This window comes from Mesoplodon densirostris, chromosome 11 (genome assembly GCF_025265405.1).
Source record: "Mesoplodon densirostris isolate mMesDen1 chromosome 11, mMesDen1 primary haplotype, whole genome shotgun sequence".
Taxonomy (NCBI): domain Eukaryota; kingdom Metazoa; phylum Chordata; class Mammalia; order Artiodactyla; family Ziphiidae; genus Mesoplodon; species Mesoplodon densirostris.
Genome location: NC_082671.1, coordinates 52666137 through 52685751, shown reverse-complemented (window position 1 = coordinate 52685751; position 19615 = coordinate 52666137). Strand labels below are relative to the sequence as shown.

The following is a 19615-nucleotide window of genomic DNA, read 5'->3' as shown; positions in this document are numbered from 1 at the left end:
TTGTGTATCTTGTAAATTTCTGTTTGCTTCTGTAAACTTGCAAAGGATGTGATGAGGGCTTGCTGATGAGTGGTAACTTGACTGTTTCTTTTTCCATCTGGTCTCAGTGGCCTTCATCACCACTTGATGAGCAGGCCCAGTCGTAGATAACCAAGGGAATGCTGACCAGGGAAAACACCACCCCCAGACCCAAGAAAAGGGCAGCCTGCAGTGACAGAAAGGCAATGGTTATTTTCAGGGAAGCAACCATTTCCCACACATACCTGGGAAAAAACAGATATGCTTTCCCTCTCTTTTTGAGTCCCTCTGTTTTTGGAGTTTGTTACAACTATTGCTGAACCGTGAGAATCTTTCTAAAACTGTGTGCATCTGATTCTCCAAGGATGGGAAACTAAGAAAAACCAGCTATCAGAACCATCCTCTGCATTCTGTTCTTTGACTTCACAGTCACCTCAGAGTGAATCTGTCCTACAGCTGACGGTATCCTCACAGCTTCTTTCAGACTAAGATGACAACCGAAAAAAAGAATGGCTTAGAAAACATACAGGTCATTTCATTACTCTTTACCAACCAACCTAGGTTATCACTGGCAGGCAAACATTTCTGTTTGAAAAAGTGTTAAAGGGATATCAAAAAGCAAAGTAGATTTGATCGAGTGAACATAGGAAATGGGTGTCCAAAACGAAGTTATTTCAAGGGTTGATGAAGGCCACGGGGGGCAGGTTACTAACTCTAGGATCTGGAGAACTCGAGATTATAAACTGCTCGGCCTTGAGAGTTTCCAATGAGAGCTGAAATTCAGGGAGAAGATGAAGCATCATGAGAGCCAGGGGGGCTGGACTAGAGTCTGGATGGGGAGACAGAGGTAAGGGAAGGGGAGAAGCTGAAGGGTGGCATTGGGAGGGTTGCACACAGGCTCACCATCACCGGTCTGGTGTCACTCCCACTGGGTCCCCACATGGACTGGATCCCTTGTCTAATGCTATTTGGTAGATCCTCCTAGCAGTTTTAAAATGGGAACAGGGTTGGAGAGGCCCAGAGAATTCACGGGCAATAGGTCTCCATCATCGTCAGACTTAATCTTAGTTTACTTTACTGCTGTGCCAGAGTGACTGCTCCTTCCTCTCTGTCCTCATGAAGTCCCCAATGGTCAGATCTAGAAGGACTGGGGATTTATGGCTTTAGGGATAATTCTGTTGGGGAAGTAGATGCTCTACCAGCATCAACGCTGCTTCTCCTAAATGCACAGCGATGATCCCCCATGCCTACGTCTCTCATCCGGGTCTGTTGACTCAGGTAACACGTGGATTGGAGTGCTTACACTATCTGGGAGGGCGGCTGAGAAGCCTTCTCCGAAGCCAAACATAATGGTGCTCCAGAAGGTACTCATGTAGCAGCCACTTCACCCCTGCTTCCCTCACTGTCTCCAAGTGCATCACCTTCAAGATGCCCTTGAACTTCACCAGACCTGGAAACAAGAATCCCAATATAGAAAGGTAGTTTCTGAATCCAGGTCTGTTGCTCCAAAGCATTTCTGTCAAATCATAAAAAGACTCTTTACACTAACTCAGCCATTTAAATTAAGGCATTGCAGGTTCCCTGGGCTGTAGCATGGAGTTACAGGACTAGGAATTGTACTGAAACAGCAGACTGAATAAAATCTTTGAGCCCCTTTCCACTTCAGGTCTTGCTAAAGACAAGGCATTATGCTACAGAGACACAGGATGATAAACGTCTAATCTTTCAGTTGGCCCTGTCCTCGCAGAGCAAGAGCTAAGGCACAATAAGGGCAAAACCTGAAAATATTTTGAGGGAATGGAGAAGATTCTGATATGATTCTGATTTTAAATTTCCCAAATGGGTAAACACTAGGACTGCTGCCTACTTTTGTGATCACTAAAAGTAGTGTTAATTGGTGGAGATGGACTATTTATTTGATATATTTCAGTGAAAAACTAATCAGAAAAATGAGAGTGGCTGGCATGAGACATACCCAAATTTGTTGAGTTCCTTTATCTCCATCTTGGCTTGTGATTTTTAAATAAAGAGACGAAGGAAGAATGAAAATAAGCATATTAGCAGACGTAACTCCTGAAAAATAAGAAAAAACAAAGTTTGAGGTTGTTATTGTGAAACTTCAGGTTTCTAAACAGCTATTGTAAATAGAATAAGCAGAAAGTCAGAAAGCCATACCTACGACTCCGAAAATATCCTTCATGGAGGGTATGAAGATCACCAACAAGTTGATAATAACCAGGAGTATGAAGGTCACCAAGACATGACGACATAAATTAAACTTTGTTTTCTTAGCCAGTTCAAATAAAGAAGAGCGAACCTGCAGGAAAAGAAAACAAAAAATTCCGTAATGCCCACAGCGTGCTGCCTTTCACATTTCTCAGCAGTGACTGAAAGATTGGTGCACAGGCATTTGGGACATGTTTTGTCACACCTAGTGAGTTTATAGATAGCTTTAACAGTTTGGGAAGCAGGGGGGCTTTGACTTAAGATGGGAAGTCTTTTTCTTTACCAATAGGTAGTTTTTTTTCGCAGGGGGATAATTTCTGTTTTATCTATGACTGAGTGTTCTCTTCTGGTTCTTCTATATTCCCCTGTCATGGATGATGGGATTCAAACAGTCTATCTACATTTCTCTGTAAAGAAGAGGGACAGATAAATTAGAATGAAGATTCATTCCATCAGAAGGTTACCCTAATGCACTGATCCCACTTTTTTTCCAAAGAGCCTTGGGATCCTTCCTTGATGCAGTTTCAATGATGCAGGAGACTTCCCTGCAGTAGGCTTGCTCTGCAAGGAGACCTCAGCTTTTCTCAAGTTGCACTGAGGCCTTTTACTCACCGTGAAAAATAACACCGGCACAGTGAGGATGACAGCGACAATGACAGCCAGCCGCACGGTCAGGATGAGGATGTCATCTTTACTCTGATACTTGTGGAGGAGGTCTGAATGCACATTTTCTAAAACAAGGGAATAGTAAGAGGGTGTTAAAACAAGACAAAAGCACATCACGGAATGACGGGTTTTCTGAGCCACAAACAATTTGTAAACTAAAGGGCAAGGAAAGCAATGTTCTGGGTATAGAAGTGTCTATTCACAATTTATAAAGTTGAAAAGAAAAATCCTCTGTGTGGGCTTCCCTGGTGGCACAGTGGTTGAGAGTCCAACTGCTGATGCAGGGGACACGGGTTCGTGCCCCGGTCCGGGAAGATCTCACATGCCACGGAGTGCCTGGGCCCGTGAGCCATGGCCGCTGAGTCTGCACGTCCAGAGCCTGTGCTCCGCAAAGGGAGAGGCCACAACAGTGAGAGGCCCATGTACCACAAAAAAAAAAAAAAAAAAAAAAAAAAAATGCCCTGTGTGAGATGGGTACCACCTGTCCACACGTACCTGTAGCAAAAAGGAATGTACAGTAATCACTAGAAGAAGTTACACCAAGTAGGGAGCTTAATTTACACTACACTAAACCTAAGAGTAAGTTGGGGGTAGAAATACCATACGGTCGAAGCACAAAGCCCTTCTTCATCTAGATTCTCCCCGACTTGGTGTCACTCATCAAACAACACCGAACACTCTCGCTAAGTGGACTGCAGGCCTCCCCGGGGCCACTTTCAAACTCTCCTCTTATAACTCAATGTCTAAGCAGCAGAGGTACCCATGGAACTTCACCATGGTGAAGTTCATCATTCTTCTCTTCCAGGTATGTTTTCCTCATAAAAAAAGTATTTAGCTTATACACCACTTTGAACTTTTTCTCAACTCTGAACTTCAGAAAGTGTCATTTCAAAGACAACCAAAGCTAGAATGGCAGCCACTGAGAGCAAGAATGCTCACTTGTGTCTTTATCAATGACTTTTTTTTTTTTTTTCCGTTACGCGGGCCTCTCACTGTTGTGGCCTCTCCCGTTGTGGAGCACAGGCTCCGGACGCGCAGGCTCAGCGGCCATGGCTCACGGGCCCAGCCGCTCTGCGGCATGTGGGATCTTCCCGGACCGGGGCATGAACCCGTGTCCCCTGCATCGGCAGGCGGACTCTCAACCACTGCACCACCAGGGAAGCCCTATCAATGACTTTTGAGCAGTTAGTTGTGATTTGGGTGTGCTCATGAGAAGAGGTGAGCTCAAGGTCCTCCTACTCTGCCATCTTATCTCCAACTCGAAAATGCTCACTCCTTTGACAAAAGGTAGTTTCCTTCCCTTCTCAAGGTTCAGGGTGTAGAATTCCAATTCTAGTCTGGGCCAGAGATTGGTCTCAATTTTAGAAAAAGGGCCCTAGGTTATAATAAAAATCTCCTTAGTTCTAACTTACTTGATTCAAAATTCATAACCATCTAAAAATAGCTGAGTTTTTTCTTTGACCTAAGAGTATGAAAGGGTTTGGTATTCTATGTGGGAAAAAAATGGATTTGCCAAGAAAAATCATAGCTTGAACAAGGTTGCAGTGAGACCATGCAACTAACATTAGGTGCTCTCTCTCTCCCTCCCTCCCTTTACCCACCCTAATCCCCGCAACTCTGCAGGAAACTTGAGAACACCATCTTTATGCAGAAATTAAATGTGGTATTTATGGACTCATTAGACAATGCTATTCTCCATTGCTTGTGAGAATGTTAATAAGGGAATTCCCTGGCGGTCCAGTGGTTAGGACTTGGTGCTTCCACTACTGAGGGCCTGGGTTCAATCCCTGGTTGGGGAACTAAGATCCCACAAACCATGCCGTGTGGCCAAAAAAAAAAAAAAAAAAAAGGTAATAATACAACTGTATAATCAGGGTAGTCTTCCTCTCCAGGATGAATTGATCATCTCTAAATGTGTTTAAATTTTGAGACATTTGTGTTTACGAAAAAAATGCCCCCAAGAAATATTACTTAATAGAGAATGTGAAATTTATGTATTTAAATTTATATTAGGTCCCCAATTATAATGATAATGAAAGATGTTACATAAAGTTGCAGGATGACTGGAAAAGCAGAGGATGAAGAAGTAGTAAAAGAAGGTAAACTAATCATACAGGGGCAATAAAAGTTACAAATGGAACCTTGTTCTTTTTCAGATTTCATTTCTTTTAACTTTCTATGTCACTGCTTCAAATGGTTGCAAGGCTCCACCTGCAGCTGAACAATCGGGTGCTTTATTTTTAATTAATGCAGAGTGTCATGAGTGTAGCACTCTGCTCTTTCTCCCTTTCAAAATCTGTCTGTCTCTCTTTTCTATTAATGGAATATGACCCAGTTCTCAACAGCAATTAGGAAAGCCTTCTTTGATTATAGTTTTAAACTTTCCTCAGTAAAGGTGGCGTGCTTATAAAATGCAATTTCTTTTAAGGACAGTATTAGGAGAAAAAATTACAGTATTTCAGTAATTATTTAATTAATTAATTTCAGTAATTATTCTATTGTGCAGTCTGCATGAATATGCGAAGGAACCACTGCCATTTGCTTTAAGTCGAAGAAAAGATCAGCAAAGTCAATGGACAGATTTGTTGCTTTTTGGGCTATCATATTAAAAGTTATTTTGATATTGATTTTTACTAATTTACTTACTAATACCTATATTTATGTACTGACAGAAGGTACTTACCATAGAATGTCAAGTAGCCAAAAATGGCAGTCAAGAAATACATAACAAACATGGCGAAAAAGGAGATATTTGAAACCATCTGCATCTTTTTCTGTGATCGACTAAAAACAAAGATAAAGGAATTTGAAAAATTAAAAACCACATTACTGAATGTAAGCACCAGTGTTAACACTGAAGAATGGAACTTAACTTTCTATCAGGCTGGGGCTGACCTGACCAGCTGAAATTACCCCCAGAAAATATGCCTGTTTATAATAACTTCTTTTACACCAAATGGGTATTATGAGAGAGAGAGCCATGTAATGAACAATCCGTTGAATGTTCTTCCCCATTCTTTTGAAAGAATATAGAGTTCCCATCTGAAGAGCAAGGAGTATTTTTTAACATTTGTTTGATACTATCTCTACACTCAGCATGCACAGGAAAAAGGCAGAATAAATTCCAAAGCTGTTCTCTCAGCTCCAGAGATGGGGCAGAGCTCCAACTTGACCTCGGTGTTCAGTTGCTAAAGCTGCTATTTAAGTTCCGGTTTTCCCACTGAATAGCCCCAGGGAAGCCTGTTTGTCTCCAGAGCAATGAGTGCCTAAGAGCTCACTGCTGGGATAATGAAGGGCTCTCTCTTTCTCTCTTAGGTCAAGTTTACTCTGGGAGTTTGCATGAACCTCTAAGTTTCTTTAACTGCCCAAACAATTAATCTACAAGACTTGTACTCAACAGTCAACCACCAACAGTCACAACATTTGATTGTGTCAAAAAAAGGGAATATGGAAAATGAGAAAAATTGAGAAGTACCCACGTGAGGAAATTACAAACTAAAAGCTGAACTATTAAATGTAAAAGATGCCAAAGACATATTTAAACACCCTAAATATAAGGTCATAAAGTAAGCCTGATGAACACATAGATAGGTAGATGTAAATACTGATACTTCAAAGTTTATTCATATATCAATTAAATATGAAAGAGGAAGAATAATGAGTGAATTCAATGCTAAATAACATCAACTTTATTTTTGTTTCAAATGGAAACAGATAGCTATATTGTATATCTTTCTGAGTTTAAGACTATACCATGATGCCTACTTCAAGAAACAAGAAAAATCTCAAATAAACAATCTAACCTGATACCTAGAGGAACTAGACAAAAAAGAACAAACAAAGTCCAAAGGAAGGAAACAAAGATCAGAGTGGAAATAAATGAAATAGAAACTAAAAAGACAATAGAAAAGATCAATGAAACTAAGAGCCGATTCTTTGAAAAGATAAAGAAAAATGACAAGCCTTTAGCTAGACTCACTAAGAAAAAAAGACAGAAGGCCCTGATAAATAAAATCAGAAACAAAAGAGGATAAATAACAATGGATACCACAGAAATACAAAGGATTACAAGAGAATAGTATGAAAGCTATGCACCAACAAATTGGGCAACCTAGAAGAAATGGACAAATGCTTAGAATCATATAACCTTCCAAGACTGAATCATAAAGAAATAGAAAATCTGAATAGCCTGATCACTAGTACAGAGATTGAAACAGTAATCAAAAACCTCCCAAAAAACAAAAGTCTCCAGGACCAGAGGGCTTCACTGGTGAATTCTACCAAACATTTAAAGAAGATTTAATACCTATCCTTCTCAAACTCTTCCAAAATTCTGAAGAGGAGGGAATGTCTCCTAACATTTTATGAGGTCAACATCACCATGATACCAAAACCAGACAAAGATGACGCAAAAAAAATTGCTGGCCAATATCTCTGATGAACATAGATGCAAAAAATCCTCAACAAAATACTAGCAAACTGAATACAACAATACACCAAAAGGATCATACACTGTGATCAAGTGGAATTTATTCCAGGGATGCAAGGATAGTTCAACATTCACAAATCAATCAATGTGATATACCACATTAACAAAATATCCACTTACGATAAAAACTCAATGAAGTGCGTACAGAAGGAACATACCTCAACATAATAAAGGCCACCTATGACAAACCCACAGCTAACATCATTCTCAATGATGAAAAACTGGAAGTTATCTCCCTAAAATGAGGAAGAGGACAAGTATGCCCACTCTCACCACTCTTATTCAACCTAGTATCGAAAGTCCTAGCCAGAGCGATTAGGGAAGAAAACGAAATAAAAGGCATCCAAATTGGAAAACTGTCCCTGTTTGCAGGTGACACGATTTTATATATTGAAAACCCTGAAGACCCCACCAAAAAACTATTAGAAATAATAAACAAGTACAGTAAAGTTGCAGGGTACAAAATCAACATACAAAAATCTGCCATGTTTCTGTTTGCTAAAGATGAGCTAGCAGAAAAAGAAATTAAGAAAACAATCCATTTACAGTTGCAACAAAAAGAATAAAATACCTAGGAATAAATCTAACCAAGGAGGTAGCTACAGAGAATAGGGTAGTGGTTACCAGAAGGGGGATGGGGGAGGACAAAATGCGTAAAGGGGATCAACTGTACGGTGATGGATGGAAACTAAAGTTTTGGTGGTGAGCAGGATGTAATGTCTACAGAAGGAGAAATATTAGGTTGTACACATGAAACCTATATAAGTTGTAAACCAGTTCCCTCAAAAAAAGACACTAGGCCATGATGACTATTTTTATGTGGAAAGTCTGATAACAATAGGCTAAAAAGAGAACCCATGAGGGAATTTATAAGCAGGGCTTTCGTTTTCTCTAACAGCAATCAAAACCAAATCCATATAATCATTGTAATAGTTTGAAATGAACAACAATATTCTTTTGTCCAGTTTGTGGTCTTAACATGAATTTCTTCCTGCCTGATTTACCAGCCTTTTCCAAGTAAACCAAAAGGCAAATCAGATGCAGTGTATTTAGTGGTTCACAGATGGGTATGAAGATGATTATTATCCGCTTGCAAAATAATCATAAGTAACATAAAGCAACACAAATACTTGAACTCTCTTGAGTAATATAGAATTTGAAAAACCAAATTAACAAGAAAAAGCCCCCAGCCTAAGCCACTTTATACATTTATGGCCAAAATATACTGCAGGTTTGTGATTTTTCTTGCTCAAGAATGGCAGAAAGTAAATGTTGAAGCTGGGTGATGAGTCAGCGGGGGTTCATCATATGAGTCCATTTATTTTAAATATAGTACTTGCCTATTAATGAGAGGCCCTAAAATGATTCAGTTTGCAAAAAAATTAAACAAATCTCTTACTCTTTAAGCTCGCTGTAAATTGGCAGGACAGACGGGTGGCAGACAAATGCAAATGCAATTGTTGGTAAAGCGTACACGGTCTATTCAAAAGAAAAAATATAAATGTTAGGGAAAGGCATTTTTACCATAAAAATTGTACAGCTCCAGTATTTCTGAGCTGTCTTTTCATCTGACAGCCCTTCAGAATCCCTGGATTATTTGGTTATTAGGAGAGCTTTGGTATCGAAATAGGAGCAGCTTCTCTAAGAGAGCTTATCTAGCTTGAGACATTAGGGACTTGGCAGAGAGGGGTTCTAGAGCTGGGCTCACCCACAGTGTATTCTACAGCCTCCAGGCACTGCGTCACCCTGTATTTATGTGGCGCTAGCCGGTTACATAGCACTTTCCTACATTATTTCACTGAATCCCCACAGCAACCCTGAGGCAGACCAGTGTTGTTCTCCTGACTCCCTCCAAGACAGGCTAGGCAACACGCCCAGAACTTCCACCTCCATTTTACTGCTCTTTGCACTATATAGGGCGCATCAATCAGACTTAAATATGGCATCTAAAAAGAAAGTTACTTTCTAAAAAGAAAATCACTTCACTGCTTTGGCTGTATCCTTGAGAGTTAAAAGACAGTGAGAGAGAGAGAACGAGCTAAATTAGTTTTCTTAGATAAGGTTTTTTAAAACTCCCCAATTCAATATAGTAACTTCTTATGCAAAAAGAAGTTGGCAGAGAAGGAGGGAAAAGTAACATTTCTCATGCTCTAATTTTGCCCAAGCACTGTACCAGGCACATTCTAACAAAACCCTGTAAGATACAGAATAGAATAGTTTAATTTTACAAATGGGGTTGATAATTTGCCTGAGGATTCAAATCCAAGCCTGACTGGTTCCATAGTCCATCATTTCCCAATATGTCGTATGAACGTTCCTTAAGTGCCAATTTGTGGTGGTGTCTGTATTTCAACTGTACATGCTGGGGAAGTCTGAGGTGTTCCTTTCTGTTACCACAAGGTAAGAAGCAGTGGGCTAATGATGTTAGTTATTAATCTGTTTTTAAAGATCTACAAAGAATAACAGAGTTGAGACAATTATCCAGAAAGAGGTTTTCACAGGGAATATTTAAGGTTGTCCTACACATAAACTGGGTAAACAGGGGAATGAAATATACAATTTGTATATTTCTCCAAGGTCCCTAAATGGATTGTGGCAGTTGGAAGCAGTGATACAGTGTTCTTTTGAGAACAAACACGTCAGAGACAGTTCAATCAAAAGAAGTCTGAGAAATACAAATGCCCTTAGTAAAAACGTTCCTTTTTAGATTTAAAGGATAAGAGGCTTACCTTTGAATTGAAGGTAACATATTTTGGCGTACACATGTCAGCATTTGTTGAATTAGCACTTATTGTTGAATTTAGCTCTGGAACAATGCAGGGAATTTGAAATTTCTTGTATATAACCTAGTATTAAAAAATAAAGGAGAAACAATCAGACTTTATCAAATAAAGCCAAATAATGCATAATTATTACATAGCATCATACTACAGCAAAACCAAGCCAACCATTTCAATCAGCACTTACCACAATTAGGAAAAAAACCATACAGCTCAAGGAAAATCCACTAGTATAGCCAAGATAGCCTAAAAAAAAAGTTTAAAGAATTATTATTATTTCATCCGTCACCTCTTTCAATGCATTATTTCAAGCATAGTTTGGGGTTCCAATAGTATTCATACATGCTAATATTAATACAAGATTATTTGATAGTGCTACCTTACTTGGCAAAAATGGTGACTTTAAATTAAAACATTATAGCATTATGTGTTTTGATTCCAGTTCTTCCTGACACTAGATAGAGAACACAGATTCCCAGAATCCAGGGGAAAAGACCTTCCCAAATTTGGCCATAGGTCTCTGTTGCTGTACTCGGATGGATTCCTATGGCCAAATCCCATTTACTCCTTGATCCATTCAATAATTCTTGATTATGCACATATGCAGAGGAGAGGAAGTGGTTTCTAGGGAGAAACTGAACACCTGAGGATCTCCACCTTGCTCCCCTTGGAATGCCTGGGAGATCTCCGAGCACCATAATCTCCAGAAAGGCAGAGTGAAGTGGTCTCTGGGGGCTGCACTATTCTCACCCCTGGAGGAGAAGAGCCCTTCTCCACTTGCACTGAAAAGAGCTACATGTATATACACAGAAAAGCTTAAACACAGACTCAGAAACCAGATAATTAAGTAGCTTAAAAAAAAATCTACTTATAGGTCTCACAGAACAGCTACAGAGGCTTGGTATTTTTCATACAAAACAAAAAATTATGGTTAGCAATCATTTTGGGAAGAACATTAAATGTCTGCCTTGAATGAGCCCAGAATTAAAGGAAATGCATTTCATAGGCTTGGGACTGGATGGCAGTCTGGCTGCATTATTCCACACACGAAATGTCCATAACATCAGGGACCCTGGTCTCCAAATACACACACACAAAAATGTCAAAACCAAATGGAGGGCTTCCCCGGTGGCGCAGTGGTTGAGAGTGCGCCTGCCGATGCAGGGGACACAGGTTCGTGCCCCGGTCCAGGAAGATCCCACGTGCCGTGGAGCGGCTGGGCCCGTGAGCCATGGCCGCTGAGCCTGCGCTCCGCAACGGGAGAGACCACAACAGTGAGAGGCCCGCGTATGGAAAAAAAAAAAAAAAACCCAAATGGATATGACTTAGTGATTATCTACCACTTTTGACTTTTTGCTTCTCTCTCTCCCTTCAATGAAGCAAATAATTGAGACCGGTTAGACTCTGATAATTTAAGAGTGATTCATAATACTTTGGGGTAAAAACATAAGCAACTTTCTGTCTTGATATCAGATGTGAAATTCTGCTCATCTAAATAATCAGAGTATGTAAGACCTTGGACGAGGAGAATTCCATTTTCGGGACTTTGTGCTTCTGGACAGAGCACTGTCTGTTGCTGGTCCCAGGACCTCCCGTCTTCCCTCCACGGCTTAGAAGAGGGATTGCTTAGGAAGTCACATACCAACCAGTGTTTTTATCCCATATTAAAGTCAAGCCTGATTAATACTTGTAATTTATCACTCATTTAATCTGTACCCTACAAGTGAAAGCAGAGGGCAAAGTTGTTCGTTTTTATTAGGTTTCTGATTCATCTGGATATTGTAGAGACTATGAGAAAAGCAAGCTCTTACCTAAGTTTTTCAAGAGACACAGAGGGAGAATTATGCCAAAAGTAACTATCACCACCAGAAGGCGGCCATCCACGTACCAGGCTCTGAAAGGCATGTAAGCAGTTAGGTCACATTTTCTTAGAAAGTGACTTTTCTTTCCTCACACATAAAATTTCACAATATTTAAACTTTGTTAACTATTATTAATGTTTACCATTAACTTTTATCATTATTCGGGTTTTATCCAACCACTTTGACCCAACCGCTAGTCACTTACTGTCATCTCTCCCCCCATGCAGCAGAAGAAGAGATATTGCTTCCCCCCTCACTCCCATTGGCTAAGCATGCCTTTCCTCTGAATTATTTACAATGTTTCAAAGCTGAATGCACACATTACTTCTGTCAGATTACAACTTCTCTTATCAATTATTTAAAGAGAAAGTTCCTTTCTGTTTTGCTTGGCTAATATTATCGAAAAACAAGTCACCACAGGTAGCCATTGCTTTCTCCCTAATCCCTTGTATTTGACCTTGAATCCTGATGAAAGAACACTAGGAACCCTGGTTTCTATGATTCTCCCTTGAAAGAAAACAGAGAAACTAAGACTGACAAGAACTGTGAAACAAGACGTAGTCAAAACACAGGATGTACTAAACGCAGCTGCAATGTTTTCCAAGGTTATAGCTACATCTTTAATGAGGTTGGCTCACATCAGTTCTGCTCCCCAAATGCTCTGTCCGTTCTTTAAGGAAGAGACTCCGGTCTTAATCTTGCTTGTTCCACTTCTGTGTCAAAACTACTCCATATCTGTTCTATTTCATAGAAACTGGATGTAGATTTCAAGCTCTTGGGAAATTGCAGCACCTAGCACTTACAGGATGACAGATGAATCTACCTTTTAAATGCTCAGATTCAAATGGCTCTGCCTGCTTCCTTCATTTATATACCCCCAGAAACAACAAACCAAGAAAAAACAGCCTAGGGAAAACTTTGTTTCTGCAGTCTTCATAAAACAAAAACGTTGGTTAGCCCACATTTCAATTAAAAGCATTTTAGTTATCTCACAAACAACGGTCTGTAACTTACGAAAATGTCTCTTCCTTTCCCATCAGAAACTTTATGGCAGAGGGTAGTTCATTTTTTACTATGAAGAGGTAGCTCAGCATTGCTAGAGGAAAATGAGAACATTTTTAGAAAGAGGATACTGAGGCTCACGTTGCAAGCTATATAGAAGGTCACCAGGGGGCTTCCCTGGTGGCGCAGTGGTTGAGAGTCCGCCTGCCGATGCAGGGGACACTGGTTCGTGCCCCGGTCCGGGAGGATCCCCCATGCCGCAGAGCGGCTGGGCCCGTGAGCCATGGCCGCTGAGCCTGCGTGTCCGGAGCCTGTGCTCCGCAACGGGAGAGGCCACAACAGTGAGAGGCCCGCGTAACGGGGGAAAGAAAAAAAAAAAAAAGGTCACCAGCCTGCTCCTAGACTAACCTTCAATAAGACACAAAGACAGCTGTAGACACTGTCCCAGTGTCCTTGGTTGTTAAGTGACTACTGTCTCTGCTGGACTTTCCAAGCGCCGTTTCAGCAATGAGAATGATACTGCTTGAATTATGTTAAAATTCATGTGGCCACCCAACCACCAGGATTAGAAAGAAATAATAATGTTCACAACATTAATGTATAGAAAAACACGATCTTTTTACCTCCAGTGTTCTGTAGGGAGGTGGCTCCAAAGATGACAAGTTTCCCTGTGGTGCCAAAGACCTGTTCTCCCAGCTTTTCATAAACCATGCAGCCTGTTCAAAAACGACAGTTGAGAACAGAAGAAATGACAGAGTTCCCTACGTTAAAAATAGCAAGATTTCATCATTCTATTGACGATTCCCCAAGTTATTGTGTCTTTATCAAAAATCACACAAATAGCCTTCTTGGCTTTGCAAGGGTTAAGGCATTCTCATTACAAAACAACCCCTTGACATTTTTAAATGTCAGACATGAGCACCATTTTTTCTTTTTCAGGTTGGCTACAAATAAACGATGAGGTCATAAGCCTTATTTGTTTCACTGTCTCAAAAGTCTCCCTACTTTACTGGGGGGGAGGTTCCCACTCTGACCTTATTCTCAGGTCTGGTGTGTATCATTAAAATAAAAATTTGATTTAAAAATTAAAATCCTGATGCTTGGGAAGAAAAGCTCCTTTTGAATGAATTACCTGAACTGATTAGGCTAACCAGGAATTATCTTAGTAATATTCCAACAATGCCTCATGGGTCCTAAATATAGTAACAAGCTTAGAAACGTGTAATAACCATGACATCAGAATTCTGACCTTTGATAAAATTTAGTTCAGGGATTTGCACCTCACAAAAGAGGGAAGCAGATAACTCTGTCAAGAGAATAATCTGGCCATAGCAAGATTCTAAAGCATTCAACCAGCTCATCTCAATAAATACTAAAATGTTAAACCATTCATTTAAGAAAATGGCTTTATATTTCTTTGTAACAGTTCAGCTCACGTTTTTCAAAAGGTTCACAGGAAGCAATATGAGTCAGACTATAATTAAACTTTTTTTTTCTCTCATAAGACTGGTGTTTAAACTAGACAATGGTTAGATCTGCAGTTTATTAGAAAATGTTCCAGTTAAATGGAGTCATCTACATACAGTAATAGTTGGCCAATGTGGTTTTAGCTAAAGTAAAAGTCAAAGTATTACAAACATAATCCAGTGTCCCAGGAACAGAAAATAAACACTTCAGGTATTACACTGCCCAGAGAACCTGAAGTCTTTTCACAGCACACTCACTCCCACATTGCTTTGGGAATCACATTTTCTCCTTGGAATATGCACGAAAGGGAATGAAAGCTCTGTTTACTTTTGAAACCTTGGAGGCTATAATATAAAAACATGGGATCCTTGGTCTGATTTTATAAAGACCTAAGGAAAAAGCCGAGGCCTTTAAAATGAAGTCATCTTAAACTAGAAAAGCAGGTATAACGGAGGGTTCTCTTTCAAAGGCAATGTTATTTGCTCATTGTTCACAACAAGTTAACTTATATGTTGCTCTATCTATTTCTCTAGGTAAATTCCTCTATGGGTCTTCCAGTGAGGACAGGTCAAAGTACTGTTTTTCTTTAATAATCAAGTTGCTGAACAGGGAGAGTATCATTTGTTCACAATATCACCACGAGAATCAATTACCCTGGCTTTACAAAACTAGACGTGCTATCGGCTTACCTGTTTCCTTTGAACAGATCAACAGAAGGTTGATTGAATATATAGACAGCAGTGTTACTGAAGTCAAAAGTACCCTAAAGCAAAGAAAAGAAGTCTTGTGATAGCTATAAAGAACACAGACCCTGACCTTACACTGCATTGGGTTGGCCAAAAAGTTCGTTCAGGTTTCGCGTAACACGTTACGGAAAAACCCGAATAAACTTTTTGGCCACACCAACAGAAAGGCCAAGGCTGATTTATATGTTATACGGTTACCACTGTTCATTGACAGATCCAGATACTGGAACCTATTAGTCACACCCTCCTTAACATCCTCAGTAAAAACGTTCTACCAAGTAAAGAACTGCTCATTAGAATGTAACTCCAAGAATTCAAATGCTTTGTAATCCTAAGCCTAAAACAGAAATAGCTTTCTGGGATCATTTCAGTTGAGGTGACTTTAAAACAACATTGTGAAACAAAGATTTTGTGGCCTATGGTGCACTTGCTGTGACACCCCCCGTGAGGAAGTGTGAGAAAGGGGGGTGAGGGTGGGAGTGGGGTGAGTGGGGATGTTGAGGGAAAGGCCTGCAGTGACCCTTAGGTCCAGGACCACGTGACTGTGGGCACCTTGCTTGATGTCTCCCATCCCTCGCCTATAACAGAAGGCCAAACGGTGTCTAGGTTCTTTCCACCTAATTACTCTATGGCTATCTTTGAATCTATACGTTAGACCACTGAGATAATTCACTTTTTTTTGCACCCGGTTCCTCTTAAAATAATAATAAGTTTCCCTCTCTTAACGGATGGGGAAAGTTAGACAATCAAGCGGAATGAAAAGACTTTGTTGAACGACGAACTCATGTTTTTGTTTTAATACATCTGGCTCATTATCAAACCTTCCTTGAGAAAAAGCACAGTTAGAATGATGTGGGAGATGGCATAGATTATTTCTGAATCATTTGGTTAAAACAGACCTAAGAATTGCAAATAAAGCTTATTTATTTAAAGAACTAAATTCCAGTCCCCTAGATAAGACCGCTCACTTCCTGATGTAGGGAAATATGTCCCAGGAACAATGCATTACTGCAATTGATTCCATGTTTGAGTAATTAAGGCAATTATTTTTCTAGCAAGTACTGCTGAGCGGTGCTTGGCGCCTTGTGCAATTCTGTCTGCGTGGGCCTCTTCCCGGCCCTTCCCCCACTCCGCACACCTGCTGAACCACTGCTCAGATGTCACCTCCTCAGGTACCTCCCCTTGCCCCAGGCAGAAACATTGCTTCTTAGCTTTCTCTTGTCTCGCGGCATTTTGTTTCTCCTCTGTTTCAACCATGGGGAAATAAACGGGGGAGTACAGACAGCCAAGGGCAGAGCAGACGGGCTGCCAGAGACTGGCCAGAAACCATAAAAGAGTGACAGGGCTCGGCAGAGGTAAAACAAACACTGGGAGAAAGAATGGAAAATCTATGGGAGGAAGAATGGAAAATCTATGGGAGAAAGAATGGAAAATCTATGGGAGAAAGAATGGAAAATCTGACACTTCAGGTGAAGGTCCAACTGACCGGCTAATAAAGGGGAATTTAGGTTAAGATATGATTGTAAGGAAGTACATTCGGACATATATTGACTCAGATCCCTGAGTAAGAGGGTGAATAAGAGGGTAAGTCCCTTATTACCTATTCTGGTTAAGGGACACGAAAAACTGAGAGCAAGCATTTATTAAGCAATCCAGCAGTTCTGAGATCTGTAATGGAACATGATTTGCTATGCTCTGCCAGAGAGTAAGAGACAGGACACATCTGTGGTATGATTTTTCCTTCATCTTATAAGATAAAATTTATGTTAAGGAAGCAAGCCTTGAGTTTCACTCAGAGTTCACTCATGTTGATACTAAACCCTAAGTGGCCACTTCCACATGCGCCTGTGGCAGGTCACAGGGGATTTCTGTGGCACAGATCTGTGGGCTACCAACTGGGGATAGAATGGATGCAATTTGAGGATCAGCCATGGGCTCTTCTGAAGTTACCCTGTCCTCTGTTGAACTGACTCTCCTGGGACTGACCTGGGGAGGAGAGGACATATTACCACTGGGCCCCAGGCTAATGAGTAAAGAGTATGACCTTTCGAAATATGTACGTTGTAGGGGGGATAATTACTAACATCTACCTAATGGGTAACCAAAGGCCCTCAGCCAGGGAGAACTGGGTCCTCAGTAGCAAAAGAAACATTCTACGGAAACATCTGCTCCCCCCGTTGGTAGCCCTGGGACCACATGTTCTTGCACATAGAGGCTCTGAGCCATTCTTTTGGGTGGACTTCTCTGTAGATGATGCTCAGCTGGCCTTTGGCCCTTGGCAAGAGAAAGGATTTCTTCATAAACTGGTATCACCTCTTTTTCTTTTCCAAGTGGGAGAAAAGTGTTGATCAGGGAAGATTTTAGCAGGGAGCTCACCTATCTTCTTCCCCAAACTTAACAGCAGAATGAGATCCTTCCACAGTGATGACAACAAGCCCCTTGCTCTCATGTCTGAGACATCACACTGCACCCCCGGCCAAACGACCCATAGTAAGTCTGACAGCCAATTTCTGAAGACCCTTTTCTCCATCCCTCCCAACATATAGACCTTCCCTTCCAAGACTGAAAACTAATATAAAGCAAAACCCTTTTTCTATCAGGTCACTAAAAGGCAACTTCTGTATGTAAAATTCTATGACTGCTTTAGCCTATAACAGAATCTAGCATTAATGGAATTAAAATTTAGAAAAGATATCTCCCTATTTAGATTCTTAGAAAGAAGCAATAAAATATCGAATTGGTTATCACAGATCCTAGAATAGTTTAAGAGGATCCAGTCGGAGCTGACATCTAGAAGAAAGAGCAGGGAGAATGACTCGTGAGACTAAGGACTTATTTGAACATTTCTTCTATTTTGAGCATGACTGTGCCCCTATTTACCCAAGTAAATATTTGTACATGTAGTTTGGTTTCCTGGAGGAGAAACATAAGCTGGTATTCCTGTGCTAAGAGGAACAGAAGTGATTCATTTTTTCATTTCAATCGGGTATCATGTAAGCTTTCACACAGCTAACCATTGACCAAAATTTTCATATGGTTGGGGCAAAAGCTGCTCGCTGAAAAAGGCATGTTTCAATGAAACCAAACCTCAACAACAGGCAACTGAGTTGTCAAGGTATTAATAGTTCAGACTGACGTTCAGCCTTGAAGAGAAGGGGACCTAGAACATATGACTGAACACGGGCCCTGGGGAAGCAGTGGCGGGAGAGTTAGTCTTGCGAAGAACGTGTTCAGGGATTTTGAGAACCCTCATGTGACAGCGATACCTTGAAAAACGTGGTGCAGGGACATTCCAGTAGGTTTTGTGTCCCCTGAGAACAAAGAGGCTGGTTAGGAGACAGAATTCTAGACTCCCGGACTGGGGAGAGACCTTCAGAGACTACCCTGCCCAGCTTTTCAGGCAGGATGGGAAACCTCTATGCTCTGTGCCAACACATCGGCATCCAGGTCTGCAAAGTCTTCTGTCAGGGGACACATATGCAACCCATCCTGCTTCTGGAAAGTGCTGTGCACTGGAACTGAGGTTGAGCTGAAACTTCTGCTGCTATGTTTATCTTGGGTCCTTATTTTACCCTCTGGACCTACTTGAATCTACTTGAAATATAACCCCTCTTCCACCTAAAGGTCCATCTTACGGTGCTCATTTTAAGATGGTGCTCTTTGACTTTTAACTTTTCCAGTACTTTCAGCTGTTCATCCTGTGATGGAGTGTTCAGCTGTTTACAGCTCAGTCGTGGTCCAGTTTCTCATCCATCCTTTTTAACGGCTGTGTGCCAAGAAAAGCACGACACTCTCACATTAGTTTTGTTCCAGACAGTGCAAAGCACAGTAAGATTATTAATTTGAGTGAGACATCTTGCTTTTTTTTAAAATTCTTTTTATTAGTAATGTTGAGCATCTTTTCATGTACCTCTTGGCCATCTGTATGTCTTTTTTTTTTGCTTTAATTTTTTTAAACAGCAGGTTAGTTATCTATTAGTTATTAGTTTTCTATTTCATACATTAGTGTATATATGTCAATACCAATCTCCCAATTCATTCCACCCCAACTCCCTACCCCTGCTTTCCCCACTTGGTGTCCTTGTTTGTTCTCTACATCTGTGTCTCTATTTCTGCCTTGGAAGCTGATTCATCTGTATCATTTTTCTAGATTCCACATATATGCATTAATATACGATATTTATTTTTCTCTTTCTGACTTATTTCACTCTGTATGACAGCCTCTTTGTCCATCCACGTCTCTACAAATGACCCAATTTCGTTCCTTTTTATGGCTGAGTAATATTCCATTGTATATATGTATCATATCTTCTTTATCCATTCGTCTGTCAATAGGCATTTAGGTTGCTTCCGTGACCT

General features: G+C 40.5%; 1 protein-coding gene across 1 annotated transcript in view; it reads right to left on the bottom strand.

The window, feature by feature from the left end:
• Positions 1-17: 17 nt before the first annotated feature.
• SLC38A1 (solute carrier family 38 member 1) overlaps positions 18-19615 on the bottom strand; it is a 66069-nt gene continuing 46471 nt past the window's right edge. Inside the window, exons 6-17 of the mRNA XM_060112617.1 lie at positions 15200-15273; positions 13667-13759; positions 13056-13137; positions 11991-12073; positions 10367-10425; positions 10129-10245; positions 8799-8878; positions 5594-5694; positions 2857-2975; positions 2194-2335; positions 1994-2091; positions 18-205 (exon numbers count right to left, since the gene is read on the bottom strand). Of these exons, the coding sequence (XP_059968600.1) occupies positions 104-205; positions 1994-2091; positions 2194-2335; positions 2857-2975; positions 5594-5694; positions 8799-8878; positions 10129-10245; positions 10367-10425; positions 11991-12073; positions 13056-13137; positions 13667-13759; positions 15200-15273 (1150 nt within the window). The 3' untranslated portion in view covers positions 18-103. The remainder of the gene's footprint in view (positions 206-1993; positions 2092-2193; positions 2336-2856; positions 2976-5593; positions 5695-8798; positions 8879-10128; positions 10246-10366; positions 10426-11990; positions 12074-13055; positions 13138-13666; positions 13760-15199; positions 15274-19615) is intronic.